Source organism: Canis lupus, chromosome 3, assembly GCF_048164855.1.
Source record: "Canis lupus baileyi chromosome 3, mCanLup2.hap1, whole genome shotgun sequence".
Taxonomy (NCBI): Eukaryota; Metazoa; Chordata; class Mammalia; order Carnivora; family Canidae; genus Canis; species Canis lupus.
Window position 1 is genome coordinate 45,374,078 of NC_132840.1, and position 26,664 is coordinate 45,400,741.

The 26,664-nt window shown below is 39.5% G+C and overlaps 2 protein-coding genes across 37 annotated transcripts in view; one reads left to right on the forward strand and one right to left on the reverse strand.

Annotated features, from left to right (window-relative positions):
• The window catches only part of DNAI4 (dynein axonemal intermediate chain 4), a 101,874-nt gene extending 80,107 nt beyond the window's left edge, over nucleotides 1–21,767 (reverse strand). The window contains 3 exon segments of the mRNA XM_072820690.1: nucleotides 1,512–1,689; nucleotides 19,885–19,992; nucleotides 19,994–21,767. Coding sequence (XP_072676791.1) covers nucleotides 1,512–1,689; nucleotides 19,885–19,992; nucleotides 19,994–20,052 — 345 coding nt within the window. The 5' untranslated portion in view covers nucleotides 20,053–21,767.
• Nucleotides 20,160–26,664, forward strand: part of MIER1 (MIER1 transcriptional regulator) — a 58,327-nt gene continuing 51,822 nt past the window's right edge. For 3 of the 36 annotated variants that reach the window (XM_072820721.1, XM_072820724.1, XM_072820732.1), the window contains exon 1: nucleotides 25,608–25,769. In XM_072820721.1, coding sequence (XP_072676822.1) covers nucleotides 25,761–25,769 — 9 coding nt within the window. In that variant the 5' untranslated portion in view covers nucleotides 25,608–25,760. Of the gene's footprint in view, nucleotides 20,317–20,555; nucleotides 20,636–20,867; nucleotides 21,529–22,881; nucleotides 23,109–24,235; nucleotides 24,313–25,583; nucleotides 25,770–26,664 lie in introns of those variants that run through there. The other 33 variants (XM_072820712.1, XM_072820718.1, XM_072820717.1 and 30 more) reach the window with 28 other exon arrangements.

The window sequence follows — 26,664 nt, forward strand, 5'->3', positions numbered from 1 at the left end:
GTGGACTGAATGTTCATGTACACTCAAAATTCATGTTGGCTTCCTAATCCCAATGTGATGGTATTGGAAGGTAGAACTTTGAGAGGTAATTAGATCATGAAGGTGGAGACCTCATGAATAGGATTCATGCCCTTCTGAGAAGAGGCCAGAGAGTTAGCTAAATCTCTTTCCGCCATGTGATATATAGAGAATACATTAGGAAGTTAGCAGTCTGCAACCTGGAAGGATCCTTACCAGAACTCAACCATGCTTGCATTCTAATCTTGGGCTTCCAGCCCTAGAACTGTAAGAAATAAATTTCTTTGTTTACAAGCCAACCAGTCTATAGTACTTTGTTATAACACCCTGAGTTGACTAAGATAATGGTACATGTAATATACATTCAAATATATAGTATTCATTTATTAAAATTAGTGTTTTCATTTTTTAGCTATTATAAACAAAGATGCTATAAACACTTGTACTAGAGTTTTTTATAAACATATACTTTCTTTTCTCCTGAGTAGATACCTAGAAGCGGAATGGCTGGGTGATATAATAGGTATATATTTAACATTGAATAAACAACCATGGTTTTTCATTTTCCATTCCTACCAGCAGTGTATAAGAATTCTGGTTCCTCCACATACCTGCCCACATTTGGTATGGATGCTCTTTCAATTTTAAGCATTCTAATAGGCATATAGCAGTATCTCATGGTTTCAATTTGCATTTCCCTAATGATTAATGTTTATCATCTTTGATGTGCTCATTTGCTATCTTTATATGTGCTTTGTTGAAGTATTTGTTCAAATGTTTTGCTTATTTTAAATATTATGTTGCCTTAATATTGTTTTGAGAATTGTTTATATATTTTGAATACAAGTACTTTAGCAGATATATGCTTTATAAATAATTTTTCCCACTGTATGGCTTTTTTTTTCCATTCTTTTAGCAATGTCTTTCTAAGACAGAAGCTTTAATTTGATGGAGTCCAATTTATCAATTTTACCTTTAATGGACTGTGATTTTTGTGTCATATCTAAAAAAAAAAAAAAAAGTCAATGCTTAGCCCATTCAGATTTATATATTAATTACTTACATGCTTGTCTGCATTTATACTAAACTTTGATTAAAAGTTTAAAAATTTTAATTCTTAGTTTTCTAATGAGATAACCAATTTTGTGACAATTCATTTTATATTTTCTAGAGTACATTGCAAAGAAGAATGGATATTAGCTTTACTATCTGTAACTGGGTTAGCTATTATTAATACCATAATCAACTAGTTCTTGGTCATGAGTAGACTTTCCTTACTCAACTCTAATGTTCTCATTATTAGAAATGAATTATAGGAACCAAGAGCCAATATTATGCTGTAAGATATGTAGTAAATACTCTAACAAAATTAACATATCATTATTAGAAGTGAGTTGATTATTTCAAAGCAGTATATTTTTTACTTTAACATTTTAGTCAAGGTCTTTATGGTATCATTTTCAATTAAAACTCAGAATTCTAAGGAACATTACCTGTATGACTGTCTTTGGGGTAGAAATATTCATTTTTTCTGTTTTTATCTCAGGTAGAATTGTCATGGTTTTTGACATAGCCATTCTACTTTGGTTTGCACCAACATAGCTTTTTGTGAAACCTCCTCTTGCGGTGTTAATAAAGCTAATAGATTTCTTGGCCTGTGGGCCAACGTTCCTATATTAAGAAAAGAAAACATAAGACAAAGGATCATGACAGAAGGAAAAGTAACCAACAACAAAATAGCGGACTTTCATTAGAAACATGGAAACAATCTGAACATATAAATAAGAAATAATAGCTACTTGAGAGCTCATTATGTGTAAGCATAGTTCTAGAATGTTTACATTCATTATGTCACTTTTTTCTCATGACCCTTAAGAGGTTGCTGTATCATTTATATAAAGTCACAGAGGCTTAAGAGAGAAATATTCCTCCGAGAGTTGAAATTTGAACCTAAGCAGTGTGATCCAAAGTCTATAGTGATTTCTCTGGGTCTCAGTTTCTTTATTTGTGAGATGGGGATATTAATAGTTCCCTATTAATAGATTATTATGAGGATTAAATGGATTAATTTGTATATTATGGTTAGGAAGTCCCTTGAACATAGTAGGCATAAGTGAGTATACAGTGCAGCCACATAGGCAGAATGAAGCATGAGAAATAAAACCTGGAAAGAATATCGTGTTCCTGTCTCAACAATTACATAATTTTTAATAAGAAGAGAAGATAAAATCAAAGTGTTTGCATCCTGGAGAAAAAAATATGATTTTACTTTTGTATACTCTGCAGATTCCTTAACTCAAAACCCTATCTTGTCATTTCTTTGTTCTGGTACTGATTATACTGTGGATTTCTATAAAATAAGGATGATATTCTCTTAGATTATAAAAAGAAAATCTGTTTCCAAAGAAAACATTTTATTTTTCCATTATTATTTTTTAATTTTAATTTTAAGTAGGCTCCACACCTAACGTGGGGCTTGAACTCATGATCCTGAGATCAGGAGTTGCATGCTGTACTGACTGAGCTAGCCAGGCACTCCCTTGCCCTCTCCTCCCCCACCCCACAAAGAAAACATTTTAAATAGTACTTTTGCTTTCAAAACATAAAAGATCAGACAGACAAGAATGAAATATTTTTAAATGGCAACCATCAATCCACTTTTCATATTTTATTTTTCTTCATAGCTTTTATTACTATTTGATACATTGTTCTTGTTGTCCACTCCTCTACTAGAATGTAAGCATCTTCAGGGCAAGAACTTTGGTCTTGTTAATTGCTATATTCCTAGAACCCACAACAGTACCCAGTATATTGTGGTCACTAAAGAAGGATTGTTTAAATAAATGGATTCCATTCATGTAGTATTTCAAATTAACATTCTTCTAAAGTATTTACTCTATTCTCCCTCTTTCAGTGTCTAAATGACTTCACCTTCAACATCTCTAAGAAAGTAAGATCAGGTGAAAGCTCTTTAAATTATTTCTCTATTGTCATGTTTTTCTTTCATATCCTACAAACACTTCTAAATTCATATTTCCTCTTTCAGCAAGAGTTGCCATTCCTATCTAAGGCTCATCTTTCTACTTGTGTTCTGAAATCTGTTACTACTTTCTCAGGGACTTTTGTCCATCAATAATTTCCTGTCTACTACATATTACTTCCTATCTTTTCCCTTTGAGCATATAATTATGCTCCAGTCACCCCATCAACTTAAAAATCCTTCCTTTAGCTATGTCTTCCTCTATGTGTTACTTTATATACCCTTCCTTTCATATTCCAACTCTTTAAGTAGTCAATAATACTACTTCCTTATTCCTCTTATCTGCTCCATAATTCACTACAATCTAGCTCTAACTCTTCTATCCTACTGCATAGAGACTACTTTCATTAAAATCACCTAGTCCTTCAACTTGTCAAATACAAAGACTCTTTTCAGTACTTATCTTTGTATCATTTGACAGTTGACCCTTCCTTCTTCTGTGAAACCATCATCTCCTATTCTTCAATGTCTTTGGGACCTCTAACCACTTGACCCTTCCATTTTCTACTAATTAGTACTTTTAGGTTTTTCTTCTCTATTTAATCGAAAATCCACAATTCATCAAATGAATCACTCTTTTACCATTACCTTCAACTTGTATTTGCTTTCTCCTTGACCTTTGCCCCTTCTATCCTTACAAAAGCTAGTCTCCTATTTTTCCTTTATTAGTTTCCTCTTTTGAAAATTACACTCTGGCTCAAACCTCAGTTATCCAGTTGTTCCCTCCCTTTCTCTCCCTGTCTCTACACACACACACACACACACACACACACACACACACCTTGAGTAAATGTAAAAACTCAGGGTTTCAATGATTTATATTATATTCTACTTCCTTATGGCAGTCTACCATCAGCACCACCTCCTTTCTTCCATTCCCTGAAGATTTTATATCCTAAATTACTGAACCTTTCTCACATAATCTTGTTCTCCTTGCCATGTCAGCTATTTATTCTCATGGTCATACATTTGACCTTGTCCTTAGCAAGGTCAACTGTCACTTCCTATTTTTGCAGCTTATATACCCTCCCCCCCCTTTTTAATGATTTTTCTTGGGTAACTTACTCTTTTTTTTGAGAAGGAGAAAGAGAAACCATGCAAGCAGGAGGGGAGGAGGGAGGAAGGGGCAGAGGGAGAGGGAAAGAAAGAATCTTAAGTAGGCTACATGATCAGCACAAAGCCTAACATGGGGCTGGATCTCTCAACTCTGAGATCATAACCTGAGCCGAAATCAAGAGTCAGATGCTTAACTGAATGAGCCACCCCGGTGCCCCTACACCTTCTTAATACCCAATTTCAAACAACTCGATTTCACTCCCTTCAACTCCATTATCACCTTTAAGCCCTTGATTCTACCCTGCTTTACTCCCTTACTCAACCCTCTCACATAATCTCTTTTCCCCTGAGCTTAAGGTTAATAAATATAATTCATAGTTAATTAGGCATACCTTGGACATGTTGCAGGTTCAGTTTTAGGCTACCACAATAAAGCAAATAGCACAATAAAGTGAGTAAAATGAATTTTTTGGTTTCCTGGTGCATATAAAGTTGTGATTACACTGTACTGTAGTCTATTAAATGTGCAATAGCCTTATGTCTAAAAACACAATGTACATACCTTAATTAAAAAATACTTCATTGCTAAAAAATGCTAACCATCATCTGAGTTTTCAGTGAATCATAATCACTGATCACAGTTCAAAATAACAAATAATTAAAAAGTTTAAAATATTGTAAGAATTACCAAAATGTAACAGAGCCACTAAGTGAGCAAATGCTTGAAATGTGAGCAAATGTTTGAAAAATGGCACCTAGCTTGACACAGGGTTGCCATAAACCTTCAATTTATAAAATTCACAGTATCAACAAAGTGCCATAAAGTGAAATGCAATACAATTAAACCTGCATTATAACCCTTACACTCTCATCTTCCTTCTCCTTTTTAAAATTCACTACACTTGCTGGCAAAACCAAAACTTTGTTTAATTCCAATTATCTTCTAACTTTGAACCTACACCTGTATATTAACCACATCTCTATCTTTTGTAAACTTGATACTCTACCATTTGCAACACATGTTTATGCCCAATACATCTTGTTCTGGACAAACTGATATGCTCAAGCACTGTGCCTGATTTCCTGCCTATCTTGTCACCTCCTCCCCTCCCATGGGCACAATTTCCCAATGCAAACCAGTCTATGCCCAACTGCCCCCCTTTATCAGGCCCTCACACTCTGGGCCACTATATACACCTTCCCTAATCGCCCTATAGCCAGGTACCAGACAACTAAGGATGGTCTCTATGTTTCAGAACCCACTGATATTACTCAAACTAGCAATCTTAAGCCTGCTTATCATGCCTCACCTGTACCCTCCCTCCAAAACCATAAAAAACATGGGCCCACAGTTTCTCCCTTTCCCTCTTCCTGATGTCTGTCTGACCCAGTGCTTTCCCATGTAGTCCCCTATGGGATTGCCTGCCCTCTCCTCTTGAAAACTATGAGTAACAGACTATTTTTTCCAGTGGCAATCATCTCCTAATCTGCTGACCTAATACTTCAAGTTTTCTATTAATATGATATATTTTAATTCAACTTCTGCAGCTAAATGAAGCTGAAGAAAAAATATCCGACCATGATGCCAGATCTCATCTTAAATTATGGATCATTAACTTAAAGTGTCTTTAATGTGCCAGCAATTATACTGTGGTACAAATCACTTTTTACTACACCTTCTAAGGTCACTATTTCATACTTCTCTCTTCTTGATTGTCAGCATCTACTCTCCTATCTTTTTTTTTAAGATTTATTTATTTATTTATTTATGATAGACACACACACACACACACACACACACACACACACACAGAGAGAGAGAGAGGCAGAGACACAGGCAGAGGGAGAAGCAGGCTCCATGCCAGAAGCCCGACGCGGGACTCGATCCCGGGACTCCAGGATCGCGCCCTGGGCCAAAGGTAGGTGCCAAACCACTGAGCCACCCAGGGATCCCCTACTCTCCTATCTTTACTTTCAGCTAATTAAGTGAGAAAATTGAGCTAATCAGGTAACTTTCAAATATTTCCACTGTTACTACTTGTACCTGATTATATCTATGACTACATTCCTTATTTCTCTCTTGTTACTTTGGATGAATTAGCTATGATTCCAGCTTAGGTCAATTCCTCTACTCATGTACTGGATTCCATTACTTTCTACCTATTCAAGGACATTGTTCTAGTAATTCTCTCATGCATCATGAGCTTTTCTCACTCTACTGCATTATTCCTTTTAGCAGATAAATATGCCATTATTTCTCCTATCTTAAAAAATTTCTCTTGATTCCATCTCTCTACCTACCATCCCATTCATTTTTCCTTTAATTATAGCAACTTCTTTGAAAGAACTGTCTTTACTTATTGTTTCTAATTCCAGTAAAGTTTTAGCTCTTATCATTCTTAAACCTGATCCAGTAAAGTTTTAGCCCTTATCATTCCACCAAAAGAATTCTTGCCAAAGTCCTGTTACCTCCACAATATTAATTGCCAATGTTCTCATCTTACTTATCAGCAAAATTTACCCAGTTGCTCCTTCTTTGTTTTTTTTCCTTCTTTGTTCTTTAACCTACTTTCCTTCCTTCCTTCCTTCCTTCCTTCCTTCCTTCCTTCCTTCCTTCCTTCCTTCCTTCCTTCCCCCTCCCTCCCCTTCCCCTTTCTCCTCCTCCTCCTCCTCCTCCTCCTCTTCTTCAACTTGGATTGCAAGATACATTTGTTATCTGGCGCTCTTTCTACTTTTTCTGCAGCGTTCATCCTTGGACTTCTTCCTATTTCTGTCCACACTCATAGCCTAGGTGAACTCATCCAACGCATGATTTAAATACCATCTATATGATAATGACTCCTAAATATATATCTCTAACTATACCATTCCTCTGAACCCTATACCCATATACCTACCTGCCTACCTGCCACCTCTGACTCAAAATTAGCAGGTGCAAAACTGAGCTCCCGACAATCTCACTCTCACCTTGTCCAGCAAACATACTCTTTTTGCAGTCTTCCCCCATTTGTTAAAGGTAATGCTATTTCAGTTGCTTGGGTGAGAAAATTTCAAAGTATATCCTGAGTCCAACCATTTTGTTATCACCCTTGTTGCCACCATCCTGGTACAAATAACTATCCTATCGTTCTTGGATTGTTGCAGTAGCCTTCTAATTTATCTTCTTGCTTAACTTCAATCCCCTGACATCTATTCCCCATATGGCAACCAGAGTGATCCTTTAAAACACAAGTTAGATCATATCACTACTATGCTTAAAATCCTCAATCTGTTTACCATCTCATAAAGCCTAAGTCCTTATTATGACCTAAAAGTTCTACATGTATCCAGTTAGGTCTCACTTCATGTTCAATACTCTTTCTTTTGTATACTTAGCTCTTGTCACACTGGCATCCTTGATATTGCCAGGTATATTTCCCTATTGAAGCCTTTGCCCTTGCTGTTCCTTTTGCTTAAAATGCTCTTCACATGAAATGTACATATGTAACATCCTTTCTTCAGGTCTTTACTTAAAACCACTTTTTTAGTGTAGCCTTCCCAGGCTCTTCTATCTAAAATACCAAATACTCCTCTCATATATTTCATATCCCCTTGCTTTTTCTCCTTAGGACTTACTACCCAACATAATGCATCTTTTATTTAAATATATTATGAGTTAGCTGTTTATCCCCCACTTAGAATTTAAGTTCCATGAGGGTAAGGATTTGGGGCTGTTTTTTTTCCCTATTGTATCCCTAATGTACTAAACACACAGTAGCTGCTTAATGATTATTTGTTGAATAAATAATCCGTAAATCATTATATCTAATTCAAAACATGCAATTTCATACTTAGATGTTTAATAGTCTACTGGGTGGCTCCAGCTAAACATCTATAAGACACTCAATGGACCAAGTCCAAGATGGCAGAGACATAAGAGACCTTAGTTTCATCTGGTTCAAGGAATTCAGCTAGCTATCAAATCATTCTGATTACCTGCAAACTCAACTGGGAATCTAAGAAAAGAATAGATGCAACTCTATAAATGGAGAACCAACTACTTTCTTCAAGAATGACAAGATGGAAAAAGTCACCTCAAAAAAGAGAACAAGAGGAAGTACTGACTGCCTGGGACCTAATCAGCATGGATATAAGTAACATGTCAGTCAGAACTAGAATTCAGAATAATGATTATAAAGATACTACCTGGACTTGAAAAAAACATAGAAGACACTAGACAATTGCCTTCTGGAGAAATAAGAGAACTAAAATCTAATCAAGTCGAAATAAAAAAGGCTATTAATGAAATGCAGTAAAAAATGGAGGCTCTAACTGCTAGGATAAATGAGCAGAAGAGAAAATTAGTGATATAGAAGACAAAATGATGGAGACTAAAGAAGCTAAGAAAAAAAGACAACTACTGGATCACAGGGGAGAATTTGAGAGATAAGTGATAACATAAGTGAAACAATGTTAGAATAATGAAGATCCCAGAAGAAGAGGAAAGGGGTGGTGGTGGCAGAAGGTATATTGGAGCAAATTAGAACAGAGAACGTCCCTAACCGGGGGAAGGAAGCAGGAATTCAAGTCCAGGAGGTGCAGAGAACTCCCCTCATAATAAAAATAGGTCAGCACCTTGCTATATGAGTGAAATTTGCAAATCTCAGAGATAAAGAGAAAAATCCTGACAACAGCTTGGGACAAGAAGTCTATAACTTACAAGGTTAGAAACATTAGGCTGGCAGCAGACCTATCTACAGAGACCTGGCAGGCCAGAAAGGACTGGCATTACACATTCAGGGTACTAAGTGAGAAAAATATGCAGCCAAGAATATTTTATACAGCAGGGATGTTATTCAAAATAGAAGGAGAGATAAAAAGCTTCTAGGACAAACAAAAACTGAAAGAATTTGTGATCACTAAACCAACCTTGCAAGAAATATTAAAGGGGATCCTTTAAGTGAAGAGAGCCCAAAGGTAACATAGACTAGAAAGGAATAGAGACAGTATACAGAAACAGTGACTTTACAGGTAATACAATGGCACTAAATTTGTATCTTTCAATAGTTAGTTACTCAGAATGTAGATGGGCTAAATGCCCCAATCAAAGGATACAGGGTATCAGACTGGATAAAAAAGCAAGACCCATCGATATGTTGTCTGCAAGAGGCTCATTTTAGACCTAGACATCTTCAGATTGAAAGTGAGGGGATAGAAAACCATTTATCATGCTAATGGACATCAAAAGAAATCTGGGGTAGCAATCCTCATATTAGACAAATTAGATTTTAAACCAAAGACTGTAATAAAGGATGAGGAAGGACACCATATCATAATTAAAGGGTCTATCCAACATAACAATAAATATTTATGTCCCTATCATGGGAGCAGCCAATTACATAAACCAATTAATAACAAAATGAAAGAAATACACTGATAGCAATAGTAGTACGGGACTTTAACACCCCACTTACTGCAATGGACAGATCATCTAAGCAGATGGGAGAAAAAAGGGCTTTGAATGACATACTGGACTATATGGACTTCACAGATATATTCAAGCATTCTGTCCTCAAGCAACAAAATACACATTCTTCTTGAGTGCACATGGAACATTCTCCAGAACAGATCACATAAGGGGTCGCAAATCAGGTCTCAAATTGTACAAAAGACTAAGATCATTTCCTGCATATTTTCAAACCACAGTGCTTTGAAGATAAAACTCAATCACAAAAGGAAATTTGGACAGAACTCAAATACATGGAGGCTAAAGAGCATCCTACTAAAGAATGAAAGGGTCAACCAGGAAACTAAAGAATTTAAAAACTGATGGAAACAAATGAAAACAGAACTTTTCAAAACCTTTGGGATGCAAACCATGAGAGACTCCTAACTCTGGGAAACAAAGGGTTGCAGAAGGGGAGGTAGGTGGGGGGATGGGGTAACTGGACAATGGGCACTAAGGAGGGCACTTGATGGGATGAGCACTGGGTGTTGTAGTATATGTTGGCAAATTGAATTTAAATAAAAAAATTAGATCCCAAAACCTTTGGGATGCAGTAAATGTGGTTCTAAGAGGTAAGTGTATAGCAATACAAGCCTTTCTGAAGAGAAAAGAAAGGTCTCAAATACACAACCTAACTTTACATCTAAAAGAGCCGGAAAAAGAACAGCAAATAAAGCCTAAACCCATCAGGAGAAGAGAATTAATAAAGATTAGAGCAGAAATCAATGAAATAGACACCAAAAGAATAGTAGAACAGATCAATGAAACTAGGAGCTGGTTCTTTGAAAGAATTAATAAGATTGATAAACCCCTGGTCAGACTTATCAAAAAGAAAAAAGAACTCAAATAAATAAAATCATGAATGAAAGAGGAGAGACCACAACCAACACCAAAGAAATACAAACAATTATAAGACCATATTATGAGCAACTACATGCCAACAAATTAGGCAATCTGGAAGAAATGGATGAATTCCTAGAGATGTATAAACTACCAAAACTGAAACAGGGAGATAGAAAACCTGAACAGACCCATATCTGGCAAGGAAATTGAAGCAGTAATCAAAAATCTCCCAACAAACAAGAGTCCAGTGCCAGATGGCTTTCCAGGGGAATTCTACCAAGCATTTAAAGAAGAACTTTTCTGAAGCTGTTTCAAAAAAACAGAAATGGAAGGAAAACTGCCAAACTCTTCCTATGAGGTCAGCATTACTTTGATCCTAAAACTAGACAAAGACCCCACCAACAAGGAGAATTACAGACCAATATCCCTGATGAACATGGATGCAAAAATTCTCACCAAAATACTAGCCAATAGGACTCAACAGTACATTAAAAGAATTATTCACCACGACCAAGTGGGATTTATTCCTGGGATGCAAGGGTGGTTCAACACTGGCAAATCAATCAACGTGACAAATTACATCAATAAAAGAAAGGACAAGAACCATATGATCCCCTCAATAGATGCAGATAAAGCATTTGACAAAGTATAGCATCCTTTCTGGATTAAAACTCTTCATAGAGTAGAGATAGAGGGAACATAGCTCAATATCATAAAAGCCATATATGAAAAGGTCCCAATGAATAACATTCTCAATGGGGAAAAAATGGGAGCTTTTCCCCTAAGGTCAGGAACATGGCAAGAATGTTCACTCTCACTACTGTTGTTCAACATAGTACTAGATGTCCTAGCTTCAGCAATCAGACAACAAAAAGAAATAAAAGGCATCTGAATTGGCAAAGAAGCCAAATTCTTACTCTTTGCAAATGACATGATATTCTATGTGTAAAACCTTAAAGACTCCACCTCAAAATTGCTAGAACTCATACAGGAACTCAGCATAGTGGCAGGATATAAAATCAATGCACATAAATCAGTTGCATTTCTATACACTATGAATGAGACAGAAGAAAGAAATTAAGGAATCAATTCCATTTACAGTTGTACCAAACCCCATAAGATACTTAGGAATAAATCTAACCAAAGAAGCAAAGGATCTGTACTCAGAAAACTATAGAATGCTCATGAAAGAAATTGAAGAAGACACAAAGAAATGGAAAAACATTCCATGCTCATGGATTGGAAGGACAAATATTGTGAAAATGTCTATACATTCAATGCAATCTCTATCAAAATATCACCAACTTTTTTCACAGAGCTGAGACAAATAATCCTAAAATTTGTATAGAACCAGAAAAGACTGCAGAGAGCCAAAGGAATACTGAAAAAGAAACAAAGATTGATGGAACAGAGTAGAGAATCCAGAAATGGACTCTCAACTCTATGGTCAACTAATCTTTGAGAAAGTAGGAAAGAATATCCAATGGAAAAAAGTCTCTTCAACAAACTGTGGGAAAATTGGACAGCCACATGCAGAAGAATGAAACTGGACCATTTCCTTGCACCTTACACAAAAATAGACTCAAAATGGATGAAAGACCTAAATGTGAGAGAAGAATCCACCAAAATCCTAAAATAGAACACAGGTAGCAACGTCTGTAACCTCAGCCACTGCAACTTTTTGCTAGACATGTCTCCAAAGGCAAGGGAAACAAAGGCAAAAATGAACTATTGGGACTCATCAAGATAAAGAGCTTTTGTACAGCAAAGGAAATAGTCAACAAAATCAAAAGGCAACCAGCAGAATGGGAGAAGATATTTGCAAATGCCTTATCAGACAAAGGGCTAGTATCCAGAATCTATAATGAACTAATCAAAATCAACAACTAAAAAATAAATAATCCAGTCAATAAATGGGCAGAAGACATAGACATTTCTCCAAAGAAGACCTCCAAATGGCCAAGAGATACTTAAAAAAATGCTGAACATCACCCAGCATCAGAGAAATACAAATCAAAAACACAATGAGATATCACCTCACACCAGTCAGAAGAGCAAAAATTAACCACTCAGGAAACAACGGATGTTGGTGAGGATGTGGAGAAAGAGAAACCCTCTTATGCTGTTGGTGGGAATGTAAGCTGGTGCACCCACTCTGGAAAACAGTATGGAAGTTCCTCAAAAAGTTGAAAATAGAGCTACCCAATAACCTTCCAATTGCACTACTGGATATTTACCCCAAAGATACAAATGTAGTGATCTGAAGGGGCACCTGCACCCCAATGTTTATAGCAGCAATGTCCTCAATAGCCAAACTATGGAAAGCCCGGGTGTCCGTCAACAGATGAATGGATAAAGAAGATGTGGTACATATACAGAATGGAATACTACTCACCCATAAAAAAAGAAATCTTGCCATTTGCAATGATGTGGATAGAACTAGAGGTTATTATGCTAAGTGAAGTAAGTCAATCAGAGAAAGACAATTATCACAGATCTCACTCATACATGGAATTTAAGAATCAAAATAGAGGATCATAGGGGAAGAGAGAGGAAAAAATAAAACAAGATGAGATCAAAGAGGGAGACAAACCATAAGAGGTTCTTTTTTTTTTTTAAGATTTTTATTTATTTATTCATAGAGACAGAGAGAGAGAGGCAGACACAGGCAGAGGGAGAAGCAGGCTCCATGCAGGGAGCCCGACGTGGGACTCGATCCAGGGTCTCCAGGATCACGCCCCGGGCTGCAGGCGGCGCTAAACCGCTGCGCCACCGGGGCTGCCCCATAAGAGGTTCTTAATCATAGGAAACAAATTGAAGGTTGCTGGAGGCAAGAGAGGTGAGGGGATGCGGTAACTGGGTGATGGATATTAAGGGGGCACATGATACAATGCACACTGGGTATTATATAAAACTGATGAATCATTGACCTCTATCTCTGAAACTAACAATATACGTTAATTGAATTTAAATTAAAAAAATAAAGGAATGGATTTGAAAATAAAAAAAGACATCTCAAACCAAATAGATGCATAATGAAATACCATATTTACTCATAAACCAGTTCTTTCTACTCTCTATAGGACCCAAATAGAAATGAATTAGTGAATGATGTTACATTTATCAATTACCTAGTTATTGGGATCTCGAGAGAGGATTATCAGTGAACCCCCTCCATCTTCATACTTTTAAGTTTTATCAGAAGTTTTATCAGAAGGAACCATGTTTATTATGTCCATAGCTCTTAGCATTCTGCCTGGCAAAGTAAGAAATCAGAAAATACAGACCACTTTTTGAAAGAAATTGAAAGAAGTACCTGTAGCAATTATGTGAGAAATTTATGGTACATCTCTAACTACATTAGAAAATGTTTTCAAAAGGGGCAAATTAGAGAAGCAATTATGTGAGAAATTTATGGTACATCTCTAACTACATTAGAAAATGTTTTCAAAAGGGGCAAATTAGAGAAGATAACCACTCTGAGGTTTCAAGAGGTAACCACTTTGAAAACCATTACACTTGAAAACAGTCATCATACAAGTGGTCATGTAGAGCTCTATGTACATTCTTTAGTTTTCCAAAGCAGGGACCTAATTTGTTTTGACTCCTGCATCTTCAGTATCTAGGTAATAACAAAAGTATAAGGCATTAAATAGGTATCTGTTGAAAGAACTCCTGATAATCACTTCCATGAAAACAGGGGCAAATGACATTAAAAACATGCTATCCAAAAAAAAACAAACAAAAAAAAAAAAACAAACAAAAAAAAACATGCTATCCATCCACAAATCTTGCTATGAAATAAATAATCACAAGGAAAAATAAGTGTGGCTTGTGAAAGTTTCTGTATTTAGCCCCTTATTTTAATGAGATGATGGTAATTTCCATCTAAAACCAATACATTTCTTCTACTTATTCAAGTTATTTATAAAACACTGTACATAAGGCCTTGTGCTACACACTGGCAAGGATACAATATGAATCAGATATGACCCCTAAGGAGCTTACAATCTAATAGATAAAACATGTATATGATTATAATAGAAGTACAAAATTTTAGGTGCCACAAAGTACACAGAAGATGAAATGAGCATGGTGGTAAGATTACTTTGGATGAGAAGTATGAACAGAGAAATCACGACAGTGACATCTGACTTAGGCCTTAAATTGAAATAGAATTCAAAAGAAATATTTGGGATGTGCATGTATTTGTATTTGGTGCAGGAGGAGGTGAAGGAGGACAAGGGTATTGGAGCAGAGTGAAAAATGTACCCTGAGGAAAGACCTTTGTGAACGAGAGTAGAAAAGCATGTGGTATGTACAGGGAATCCTAAATAATTCAATTAAATGCATGAAGGAAAACAAAGTTAACCAAAAACAAAAGAGCCAGGCTATGTTTTTGGAATTTTTTTTTTTTTTTAACAAAAGCAAGAGAGTGGCTTTGAAGGTTTTTAAGCAAAAGAGTAAAGTGACCTAAACTATGTTCCAAAAATATTTAACTGTATGCAGGAACATATGCAGGAACATAGTAGAAGTAAGACCGTTAGTTACATGCTATGGGAATAGTTCAGGTGAGAAGTAATCAAGGCTTAACATGGAGCAGCAGATATAGACATAAAACAAATTACAAGATACACCTTGTGTTAAGCATGTCTTTTTATTTTTTGCATTTTGGTGTTTTGACATCAAAGAACTTGCTGACCCTGGAGGGACTGGCCCACCCAAGGTTAATCAAATCCTATACATAGTAAAAGATTTACCCACAAGCACCCTTACATCTGCAAACCAGCCAATCCAGAGCCTAACCCTTACCAACTCCTTTTCTCAGGCTCTCAAATCTCTTTCTGGGTCACTATCCACCTGCCCTAATCCCCCTTACAACAGGAACCAGAGCCTTTTGAAATTATCCAAATGAGCCAATTCTAAACCTGTTTGTTCTGCTTTGTCTATTCCTCCCACAGAAACCACAATAAAGGTTCTTGTCCATGTTTCCTCTTGCTTGTTCTATCTCCTGACTGGCCCTTGTACTTTCCTATGTGGAACCCTGTGTGGCATGGCATACCTTGCCTCCTTTTTCTATAGATCCATGAATATTTAAAAAAAAAAAAAAAAAGACTTCTCCCCTCATAAGAGTCATTTCCATGTCTATTAAAACATAAAAACATATCTTAGGCACCCTTAAAAGATAGCAGATACAGAACTGATAGGACTTGGTAACAGATAATAACAATGCCACTTAAACTTTAAATTTCAAAGAACATCCACCTGTATTTTATAATTTAATTCTTATAATAACTTGTAAGATATTTAAAGTCATGTTTTACAAGTAAGAAAACTTAAACTCAAAGGTCTATTTAAATGCTCAAACTCGTCCAATAATTCATCTGTTTCTTTATTTGTACATTAAGGTTAATAATAGTACGTATCTCATACAGTTAAGGTGGGGATTAAGTTAGTTTTCTAAAACACAGTTAAAAAGTTCAATTGTAGACATGTTCATATTAGATATCAGTGATATCTTGTAGCTGTCTGGTGGCAGTTCAAAATGCAAGAGTAAAGTGAATTTCAAGGAACAGAAGTTAGAGTTGGAGATTCAGATTTGAGAATCTTTGTATGGAGATGATAGTAAATGAACAGAGTCCTAAAATAAAAACCTAAAGGGCACAAAGAGAAGGTAACAGAGCTAGAGGGAGAAGCTGGAGATAAAAGAAACCAGAAAAGTGGCATTTAGACCAGTAATAAGTGAGCCAATAAAGCTCAGGGTTGAGGAGAGGAAGATCAATATTGTCAAATGCTACAGAGAGGCAGAAAAGTTAAGAAAGCCCATTGAATTTGATGACTTTTGAAAGCTTTCAGTCACTCATTACTGACCTTTGAATAGAAACAGAGACAACAGACTGCAAGGGTTAAAGAATGAACGTAGATGTTTCTGGTTCAACATGTAAAGACCACAAGTCACCAATCTTGTTTTTATCACAAGAAAGACTTAGCAAACTGAAAATCAACAGGTCTCTTTAGATCCATCAGATCAGTTTATAGATAAACCACTGGCCCCAAAGTTGGACAAGCAGGAGAAAGAGAATCACAATTTAGTGGGAACAAACACTGCAACTAGGGTGTTTGGTAGGAAATAATAGGTAGTGAATGGTAGGAAAACTTAAAGTGTAATTGACTGCTGGAGACTGAGTGTAAACTAATTTTAAAGATAAAAACTCCCAGGGCCCAGTCTCACTAACCGAGCCCTACAAAGACATCCATCAGCCTCTCAGGAAGATGATCAGAGAAAAATGCCCTCATAATTCCAGCATGGGAATAGGACATAACCATTCTAAAATATACCCAGAATGTTCAGTTTTCCTTAACAAAGGTCTGGCTTCAAGGAAAACTATTTTAGCAGAGCCTAATCAACATGGGGGAAGGGAAATAAATACACAACTCCAAGTTTTCCTCTACATTTCTTGTTCTACCTGAGGAGGAAAAAATATGAGAAAGACTTGTGAAGGTCATAGCTCAAGGTCAAAGGTCCACTAAAAGACTAAGACCTAATTATAGGATTATGGAACATTTTCTCTCCCCTCAATATCTTACCATCACACCAATAGGTCTCCTTCCTGTACAATAACAGGGGATTGAAATGGGAAGAGCTGCAAGGCTCAGGCTCCAAGGAGTCTCTAGGGGAATGCAAAAAAAAAAAAAAAAAAAAAAGAGAGAGAGAGAGAGAGAGAGACAAAAAGAAGGACACTGGAGGAAATTGAAGCCTCATAAACCTACTGCTACAGTAAACACAGCCTAATTCCTAGCCAGATAAACATAAAATTTCACACTAAAAGGCTTATTTACTTCAGTTCATATTACATGATGCAACATGTTCAGCTTTTAAACAAAAAATTACACAGCACATCAAAGGCCAAAAAACAGTCTGAAGAAACAAAGCAAGCATTAGAGCAGATTAAGATATAGTAGAAATTTTGGAATTGCCAAGATTGGGAATTTAAAATAATTATTCTTAATATGGTAAGAACACTAATGAAAAAAAAAAGTGGACAGGTAACATGAAAACTCAAAGAACTGAAAGGAAATGCATAAATTTGTAAGAAAGTAGAATAGAGGGACTGGGCAGAGAGGTGGGACAGGGGCATTGAAGAAAGACTGGCTGTTTTATCACGCTGGGAGATTGTTACGCTAATGGCAAACACCTAATACAGAAAAAAATGGGAGAAAGTAAAAAAATGTTAAATACATGTTTCATGAGATCCTTTCCAAGATCAGCATTAAATCTAAAAGGAAGAAGATGAGAAATAACATATTAGGTCAAACAAGTGGTTGTAATTTTAAAATCTGAAATTTTGCTTTGACTGGATAACATGGCTATCTCAAAAAGTGAAGGTTATACTACTTCCCACCTGATTCTTTCCTTAATAGGTAATCTGTTATGAATCTGCCATTATTTAAGAAATCCCCAAGAGAATTCATGAATCCAGCTTAATTTTACTTTGAGATTTCCATACCTATAAGTATAAACAAAAACCGGACAGGATGCACAGTAACCAATATTACTCACATACATTATTCATTCGTTCAGTCAGCAAATATAATGCTTTCTTCATTCAAGGCAATAGCAGTGAACAGAACAAAAATGTCTGCCCTATGGAGTACCATAGTTTGGGTGAAGACACACTGATGAACATGTATATTATATACCAAGTAGAGATAAGTTTTATAGATAAGTTTAAACCAAGGTTGAGGAACTGGAAGTGCTGGGAATTAGAAGTATTATATTACTTTATGAGAAGTGGTTAGAGAAGGACTTTTTGATAAGATGACATCTGAAGGAAATAAGTGAGTCATGAAAGTATGTGGGGGTGCAATATTCCAAAGAACAGCAAATGCAAAAAAAACAAAACAAAACAAAAACAAAAACAAAAACTCCACAAAAAAACAGCAAATGAATTGGCCGTAAAGTGGGAAAATAATGTGTCTGATATTGTTGTGGAACAATCAGCCAAAGGGAAGAGTCCAAGGTGAGATCCTGTGGGGCTCTGTAATGATGTGAGTTTTTACTGAATGAAATGGAAAAAACTGGAGGGTTTTGAGAAGAGCCATAGTGACTACCATGTGTAGGGTGTTAGTAAGAAGACCATTTAGGTGGTTACTATAATGTTACAGGGACTTCTATTAGTCTTGATTTATTTTGCAGGTAAAAATGATAGACTCTGCTGATGGAGTGGGGCATTAGAGAAGCCAAAAGAAACTGCAAAGTTTTTTTACTGAGTAACTAGAGGAGCAGAAATTGCTATCTAATGAAATGGCAAAGACTGCAGAGTAGAGAAGAGGGGGAAATAAGGTTAGTTCTGCATATGAATTATGAGATGCCTATTACCTTCTAAGTACAGATGTTGATTTTCTTAAAGTCTGGTTTTTGGAAGAGGTGCCGGCTAGAGAGATAAATTTATGAATCATCAGTGTACAGGTGATTTTTAAAGGCATAAGACAAGAGTGAAGGAAAGGGGTCTAAAGACTGACTGCAGCAGCACTCCAATATTTAGATATGGGAAAGAAGAAAAGGTACCACCAAAGTATTTTGAAAAGAAGTAGCCACAAAACAAGGAGAGAACTAGGGAGGAGTGGGGTCCCAGAAACCAAATGAAATGATTCCAAACGAGAAGCGGAAGGGCTAAGAAACTGAGAAATAAGACCTTGCATTTCGATGGGCGCCTATTGCCGACCTTCACAAAAAAATACAAAAAACCCAAAAATCAAAAACCAAAACAACGACTTCGGTGGAGTGGTAGAATGGACAAAGGGCCCTGAGAACCATATTCGAGAGAGAATGTAAGGGTCTCTCCCAGGAACTTTCAGAGTCCTGTTAAGAATGATAAGCTGGGCTGCAGATTGGAGGAGAGATGCTGAAGGTCTGAGAAGAGAGAACAAAAGTGGTCTGAAGTGTAGGAGAGCGGATGAATGAGCAAACTTTAGTGCGGCCGCTGGGGCAGCACCAAGGCATCTTTCGAAGTTTGCAAGCAAAACGGGTCCTCAGAGCTGTGCGCTCTCCTCCAGCTTCTCTCTCCAGTGTTGCAGAAACGTCCTTAGCAGGAATGGGTTTTAAAGCACGAAGGCAGGAGGCAGAAAACACCTGGACCACAGAGCACAGTGAACCTGCGGGCTGAATGCGGGCAACAAGCTTGACCGGCTGACCGGAAAAACCACCCCAGGAGCGTCGGGAGGGAGAGCGGTTCCAAACAAAGTAGATCTTTTCCCGTGGGGCGAACACGGCAGTTGGGGGGTGGGGTGGGGGGTCAACAAGGCCGTACGAGGCCAAGGAAGGGGACAGTGAGGCAGGAGAGCTCCGAGGGCCGTCTGAACACGGATGCAGGAGCCCCGATCTAAACGAGCTCCGTCAGGGACCCAGAAGGACGGGCTAAGTTCTCAGCGCCGGACTTACAGCCAGACGTTCTGCTGCTTGCGGCTGTTTCCTGGAGAGGTGGGCATGGTGGCGACAGGCGGCGGAGTGCTCGGCCGCCCCTTCCCTAGCTGCTTCCGGAGTCCCTGGACCCCAACGGCCCGCGTCAGCGGCTCCGGCCGAGGCTCCGGAATGTTTGCCGGGCGTCATGGAGACGGAGGAGCCCCGGCTCAACAAGCGGCCGCGCGGTTGGCTGGCGGCTGGAGACCGAGAGGAGGGCGGAGGCGAAGGGGAGGGCAGAGGGTTGGTGGAGCAAGAGGAAGCTCCGGACGACGACTAGAAAAAGGAGGCGGGCGGCCCGGGCCCCAGGCCCCTCCCAGGTTCTGAGTCTCCCCGGCTGCAGGCGGATGGATGGGGCTTCTTCAGGCGGTGGCGGCAGCAGTGAAGGTGGCGGCGGCAGCAGCGGCAGCGGCTGTAAGTGCAGCCTCCATACACCATCTCTCCTCTCCTAGTCCTGATTGGGATGAGGGGCTCCTAAGGTGTCCCCGGTCCCCTTTCTCCCCCTCCCCTCCCCCACCGTGGAGCACCGCCCGGAAGACCCTTAACTTCCGGGGAGGGGCTGCAAGAGAACGCGCCCGGCCCGCTCCCCCTCCCGGAGGGCGCCGGCCCCCCCGAGGCGCATGCGCAGCTGCCCTCCTCCGCGCTCCCCCTCCCTGCCCGGTCTTTTGCTTTGGCGGCGGCGGCGGCGGCGGCGGCGGCGGCGCCGGCGCGCTGGGAATCCGCTGCGGTGTGAGTTCGTCTCGCCCAGTTTGCTTCCGCCCCTTTCTCCTGTCGGCCCCGAATACGGTCGGGGTGGGGCTAAGCTGACCATCCCCCCTGTGGCTCCGCCTCTTTTCCCCTGTAGATCCGGGTTCGGTCCCAGCCCCTGGGAGGCTCCTGCTTGCACTGCAGTGCCCCGTGGTGAGCGGGGTCCTGGGCGGGCCAGCCCATTTCGGAGGGGAGTGAGGGAGGGGAGAGACACTGGAAGAGGGCATTAAGATGAAGGAACAAGGCCCTGCCAGGCCGTGGGAAGATCCCTGGGGACAGATGCCTACCCCTCCTTGAAATGGCCTTGTTCTTGCAGCTTTTCGTGGAAAGACCTCTGGCTTGGAGCCCATCTCTGGTCCCCGTTTGCTGTGTGACCTTGGGCAAGTCACTGCCTCTCTCCGGGCCCCTGTTATCCCTAAAGCTTCCTCCAACGCTTAAACTCTTAATTTTGCAGAAAAGCTTATGCAGTTACAAGACTGGCCCTTCTACTGAGGCCCGCTTAGCCCAGATGACGCGGAGTTGACCGAACCTTCTTTCTTCAGTCATGGATGGAATGAGGCGACCTATTTATTGGGCCGCTTTTATTCCTTGACCGTCGGTTACAAATTGCATGTCTCAAGGCTAATTAATGTTTTCCTAAAATTGTCATGGGATCCTTGTCCTAATTCTTGGCTATCTTTTAAAAATTAGAGACAGGCTGAGAATTAGAGACCTGGTGAGCTTGTGGTATCATCGTCTCTGGTCTCGTTACTACTGAGGCTCTCTTTCTTTGATCCAGATGGTGTGGTGGCTCGATTCTCCCAGTGCCTGGCTGAGTTTCGGACGTGGTTAAGAACCAACTGGTTGAGGTTCAATGCAGACAAGACGGATGTGATGCTGGTAGGCAGGGGCACACTTGGAGATTAAGGGAGGGAAAGTCCAAACTCCCTCAAGTAATATAAATACTCCGTTACCCTTTCTGTATATTGCAGTGTTTGAGAATTGATGATAGGCCAATAATTTCCAGAGTTGGGGGTGAGATAAAAATAACATGTCAACAATATTAGGGCTATAAAAATAACATTTTGTGGTAATCTGATAAAGTGGGGTCATTCGATAAAACTCTTTATGTAAAAAAAAAAAATTATGGAAAAAAAACCCTGTTACTTGAAGAAACAAAAGGCTATGTAAGTGTTTTGGGGTGGCATTAATAATAAAAACTAAACTAACAAAAAGATGATGCTGATTCTTGCATAGATGTGGGGCTTCCGAATGTATTGCATTACTGCTTTGTAACCTGCATTCTGCGTACTAAAGTAAAGGTAAACTCTCAATTTATCAGATATCCTTTTTAAATTTTTTGACATGCAGGTATTTTCAACCAAATTAATAGATATTTGTCAATTTTTACCTGCATTTCATGTGTAGGTTGACACTTTCAAATAAAAATTTTAGTAAATAGTCTATCAATCTCAGAAGGACTCACAGACTCTGAAAATGGTTAGGTAGAGAATTTGTTTTTAAGATTTTGAATCTGCTGCATTCAAACAGTCCTAGAGCCTAAATTGTTACAGGTATTTTCTTGGAGCATTATGAGAGGTTCCTGGGTTGCATAACATTTTGTTTATGTAGTATAGGTATATATCTTATATTTGAGTCAAGTATTGGTCCTGAATAAAAGGTTATATTTCTTAGGTATATGTAAACTGCCAAAGACTTTTTATTTATTGGTTAGTTTAAGGTACTGGTTGAAGTAAAATTGTGACCTTAAAAGGCTTTTGTTAAAACCAAAATAATAATTGAAAGGGGTGTGTGTGTGTGTGTGAGTGTGTGAGATAGCCTCTATGAAAATATTTAATGACTTTTAATGGAGTATCTAGTAAATTGCTTAAAAATGATTTCCAAATATGATAGCAGTTTTGAGAAACTTAAATGTGGTGAAAGTTAATGTTAGTTTGCCTGAAAATAAGGAAGCCTTTAGGTGGGGAATGGGAGCTCAAGAGGCATTTATTCAGGCTTTGTATAGTGGTTTTTTTGTTTGTTTGTTTTGGGACATTAGCCACAAACCTCACATAAAATTGGAATTAACCACACTTTTTAGTTTAACTTTAAAATATTTTATTATCCAATTCTAACAATTACCATTTTAGACATCATATTAATAAATACTATATAAACGGTAATGATTTTAAACAGCTCATAGGTATTGGTGTATTTTTTCATACCTTTAACTCTGTTATGTCTTATTTTTAGGTCTTCTAGTATCGGTAGGCATTAAAGATTTATATTTTGTTAACCTAAGTATAAATATTGATTGTTTGCACTTAAATACAAAGAAGACATCTGTTGAATTAATCCAAAGTGCTGAAAAACTCAGGGAAGTGGATGGAAGTAACAAGGAGATAGAGTCTGGTTTAATAAAAAGAAGAATGTTCTAAACGTACAGCTTTTTCTGAAAAGAGCAGCCTCTTCATCAGACAGTAAGTCATTGAAGGTGTTTTAGCATAGGCAGAAAAGCCTGATAGTGGGGACACGTAATGAGGGATTCCTATCTAGACAAGGTAGAAATTGGCTAAAAGACCTCTAAGGTCCCATCCAACACTAAGATGGTGTGTGGCTCATGAATGTTAATTTTCATATATTTGATACTGAGGAGGTAAGCAAGAGTTTTTGAGAAAAACTTTACTTTCCTTAAAGTGGTTAAATTTTGAAGGATAAGTATATCATGAGAATAAAATGGGAATAAAACCATACTGAATTCATTAGTAATATGTTACTAATGACTTAACAATATTGGATTTCTAACTTTATATATTTTTAGAATATCTAAGCCTAAAAAAAGGACTGAACCCACATTTACTAAAAAGGGAGGAGAAAAACATAGAGGGAATTTTTCCTCTAAGTGATGCCACTTAAAATTAATAAAAATGATTCACAATATTAATAAACTTAAAAGTCATTTATCGGTAAGAAGGATTCCCTTCAAATAAGTCCCAGATCCGATTTTCCTGACAATTTCAGAATTCATTCTATAGCCTAAGGGGCCATGATCCCCAGCTTTTTAATCATAATTGGGATTTTTTTTTGTTGAGGTTTAACTTAATCAAAGAGTAAACGGGCTTAAGCAAGCAAGTTATTCCTGTACCTTGCATTTTGACAATACTTTTTAATTTCTGTGAACTAAATTTCATATATTAGTTTAAATGGAAAATCCTCCTTTATCCCATGTTATTTTAAAGCCTGAGTTTCTACCTCTAGGCCCCTTATTCTGTCTTTACCCACCCCAGGTCTATGCACATCAATTGTTCTTTGTCTTCAGCTGTTTTCCATCAAACATCTCAAAGTGAAAACTATTTAAACAGAAACTGACTTTTCAGAAACTGTTTTTTGAGTCCAAAGGACTAAGGTAATTCAGTAGGGTAACTCTATGTACCTGTGCTAAAATATTTATTCTCCCCCCAAGGAATCCTGAAAAACACTTTTATAAAAGTATTCTAAAAAAAATAAAATGAAAATACTGTACAGTACAGTTAATGGTAAAAATTGTTTGTAGATTTGGGAACCTTAAAAGTTTTCCTTTCTCTTCTTTCCCTTGCTTTTCTTTCAGTAGAAAATGTGCATCAGATGTTTATGTTTAATTGGTTTACAGACTGTCTGTGGACTCTTTTCCTGTCAAATTACCAGGTAATGTCCTTTCACTTAGCAGCTACTTCATATACCTGTAAATGCACAAGTTATTCATGCACAAATTATTATCGGACATAAGAATTTCAAGTTAATGTTGAATCTTTGGAAAAAGGAAACTGCTTAATAGAGTGTAGAATTTTAAGGGAATACAAATAATTTAAGAAAACAGCCCATATTGCATTGTAAGTTGAGTATTAAAGAAAAATTGTAAGTGTGCACATTTATGCAGTATATGGTGGTGCTGGCATCACATTATTTGGAAGGAATGACTTTTTATATTTGGTTGATTTGGGTAATCATTTTTGAAATTGCATTAAGAACCCTTGAACATTTAGGGGAAAACAATCTTTTTGAAATTAAGATTTTTAAACTCCTGGTTGAGTAAAATATGTTAGTGCATGTTTTAATATCACCTTTGCATTAGCCAGTATCTGCCTTAGTAGTGGAAGGGAAACATGTTTGTTATTTTGCAATCATTGGCGGTGCAGTCATGAGAGTTGGCGTTGAAGGCCAATTGGCAGTTCTAGGCCAAAATTTTAAAATAGACTTTCAAATTGCTGGCATTTCAGGCATTGCAAATAAGCAGGTTTTCCCTAAATGCAGTCAAGTCAGAGATCCATCAAAGAGCAGCTTTTCAGTATCTCGCATGTAGAAAATTTCTCCAATTGTGCAAAATCCAAACGTTGCACAATCATGTTGCTCCTGGCATCTCAGGAAGTGTGTGAGGGGAAAAGAAAAAAGCCAATGAGATGTGAGGACAGCAGACTACCTGTATCCACAGTCCCTTTCCTTAATCTCTCTGCTCTGACCTCTAGGATTTGGGGATGTGGGATTTTACATTTCCTGTCAGGAATCAACTGAGAGAAATACTTGTCCAGAGACAGCCGCTTTCAAAGCGCTCTACTTTGCGCCCTTGCCCTTGTTGCATCACAGCGACATCCGTTTTCCAGCAAATGCACTTCAAAAAAGGCCTACATGGAGAACACGACGTATCTTTTCCGCTGCGCTGTGAAGGCTGAACGCGGCTTTTTCCGGCACTCTTCCTTGCCCTCTCTGGTCCCTTCGGGCCCTCTCCTTCAGCGGGCGTCGCGGATCGGCTGGGGCCGGGGAGGCGCGTCGCGCGGAGATGCCCACCTCCCCCCAACACCCACCTTGGCTCCGCCCCCTCCGCGCTCCTCCCAGGGAAGGCTGCTGCCGCGGGGCCGCGCGCGCGCGCCGGCCTTTTCCCTCCGGTCCTGCTCAGCCCCGGCGCCGCGAGGGGGCGGAGTGGGGTGTGGTGGGCGCGCTCGGGCGGCTCCTGCGCGTTCCCGCCGAAGCAGCGGCGGCGGGAGCGGCCGAGGCGGCGGCGGCGGCGGCTGGAGTCCTGTAGCCGAGTCTCACATCCGGGTTCTGGCCGTGACCCAGCTGCGGCCGCCGCGGAGATGTGACCCGTCAGTACGGCAAATATGGCGGAGGTAAGGGAGCGAGCTCCCCCTCCCCGTCCCGGAGCCGGGCGCCCCCGGGCCCTGGCCGGGGAGGAGTGGAGTGGGCCTGGCTAGGAGAGGCCCAGCCCTGCTGGCGCCACTGCCCACCTGTTGTCCGGAACAGGCCGCGCTTTTGGGCGGGAGCTTTCCCTGCAACTTAGTTGGGATGGGTCCGGGGGCAGGAGGAGGCGGAGGCGCAGTTGGACTTCGGGGGCAGTTTGAAGGGTCGAGCGCTGCGTGGTAGTGCGTGCCGAGGGGGGTGAGGGGGTGACGGGCTGAGGGGGTGAGGGGGTGAGGGGGTGGGCGCCCGCCGGGCAGGGGCGTCGGTGGCGCAACTTCGCCGGCCGGTGCGAGGGGCCGAGAGGAGCCGCTGCTTCCTCTTCTGGCGAAGTTTCTTCCCTCCCTCCCCGAGATGCTGTTGCGCCCTTCCGCGTCACCCCCACCCCTTTGCTGCTGACATCCAGTCCGTGTGAATGGGGAAAACGTACGGCAGAATGGCCTTTAGCTCTCTTCCTCCCGACGGTGCTGAGATGAGCGTGGAGAGCTAAACCTGGCCTCCCGCGGGCCGGCCGTTCGGGCTGGGGGACTCCCCGGTACCCCCGGAACCCCCGGAACCCCCGGCACAGTTCATTCCTCCTCAGGGTCGGACCTCTTTTTCTCTCTTCCCATTTCAGAAGAGTTGCTTTCTACCTTTCCCTCTTCACTTTCCCCATATTCCCCCCCACCGCCCCTTGAATATTAAGGCTACCTATTATTGTCTTCCTCTTCTCCCCCCCACCCCCCACGGTGGAAGATTTTTTTTTTCCCCCTCTTTTTCCAGTAAACGAGTTACCGAAGCTCCTTTTTCCTCGGTGGTAATTGTTTTATTTTGGGGGGCTTCAAATCT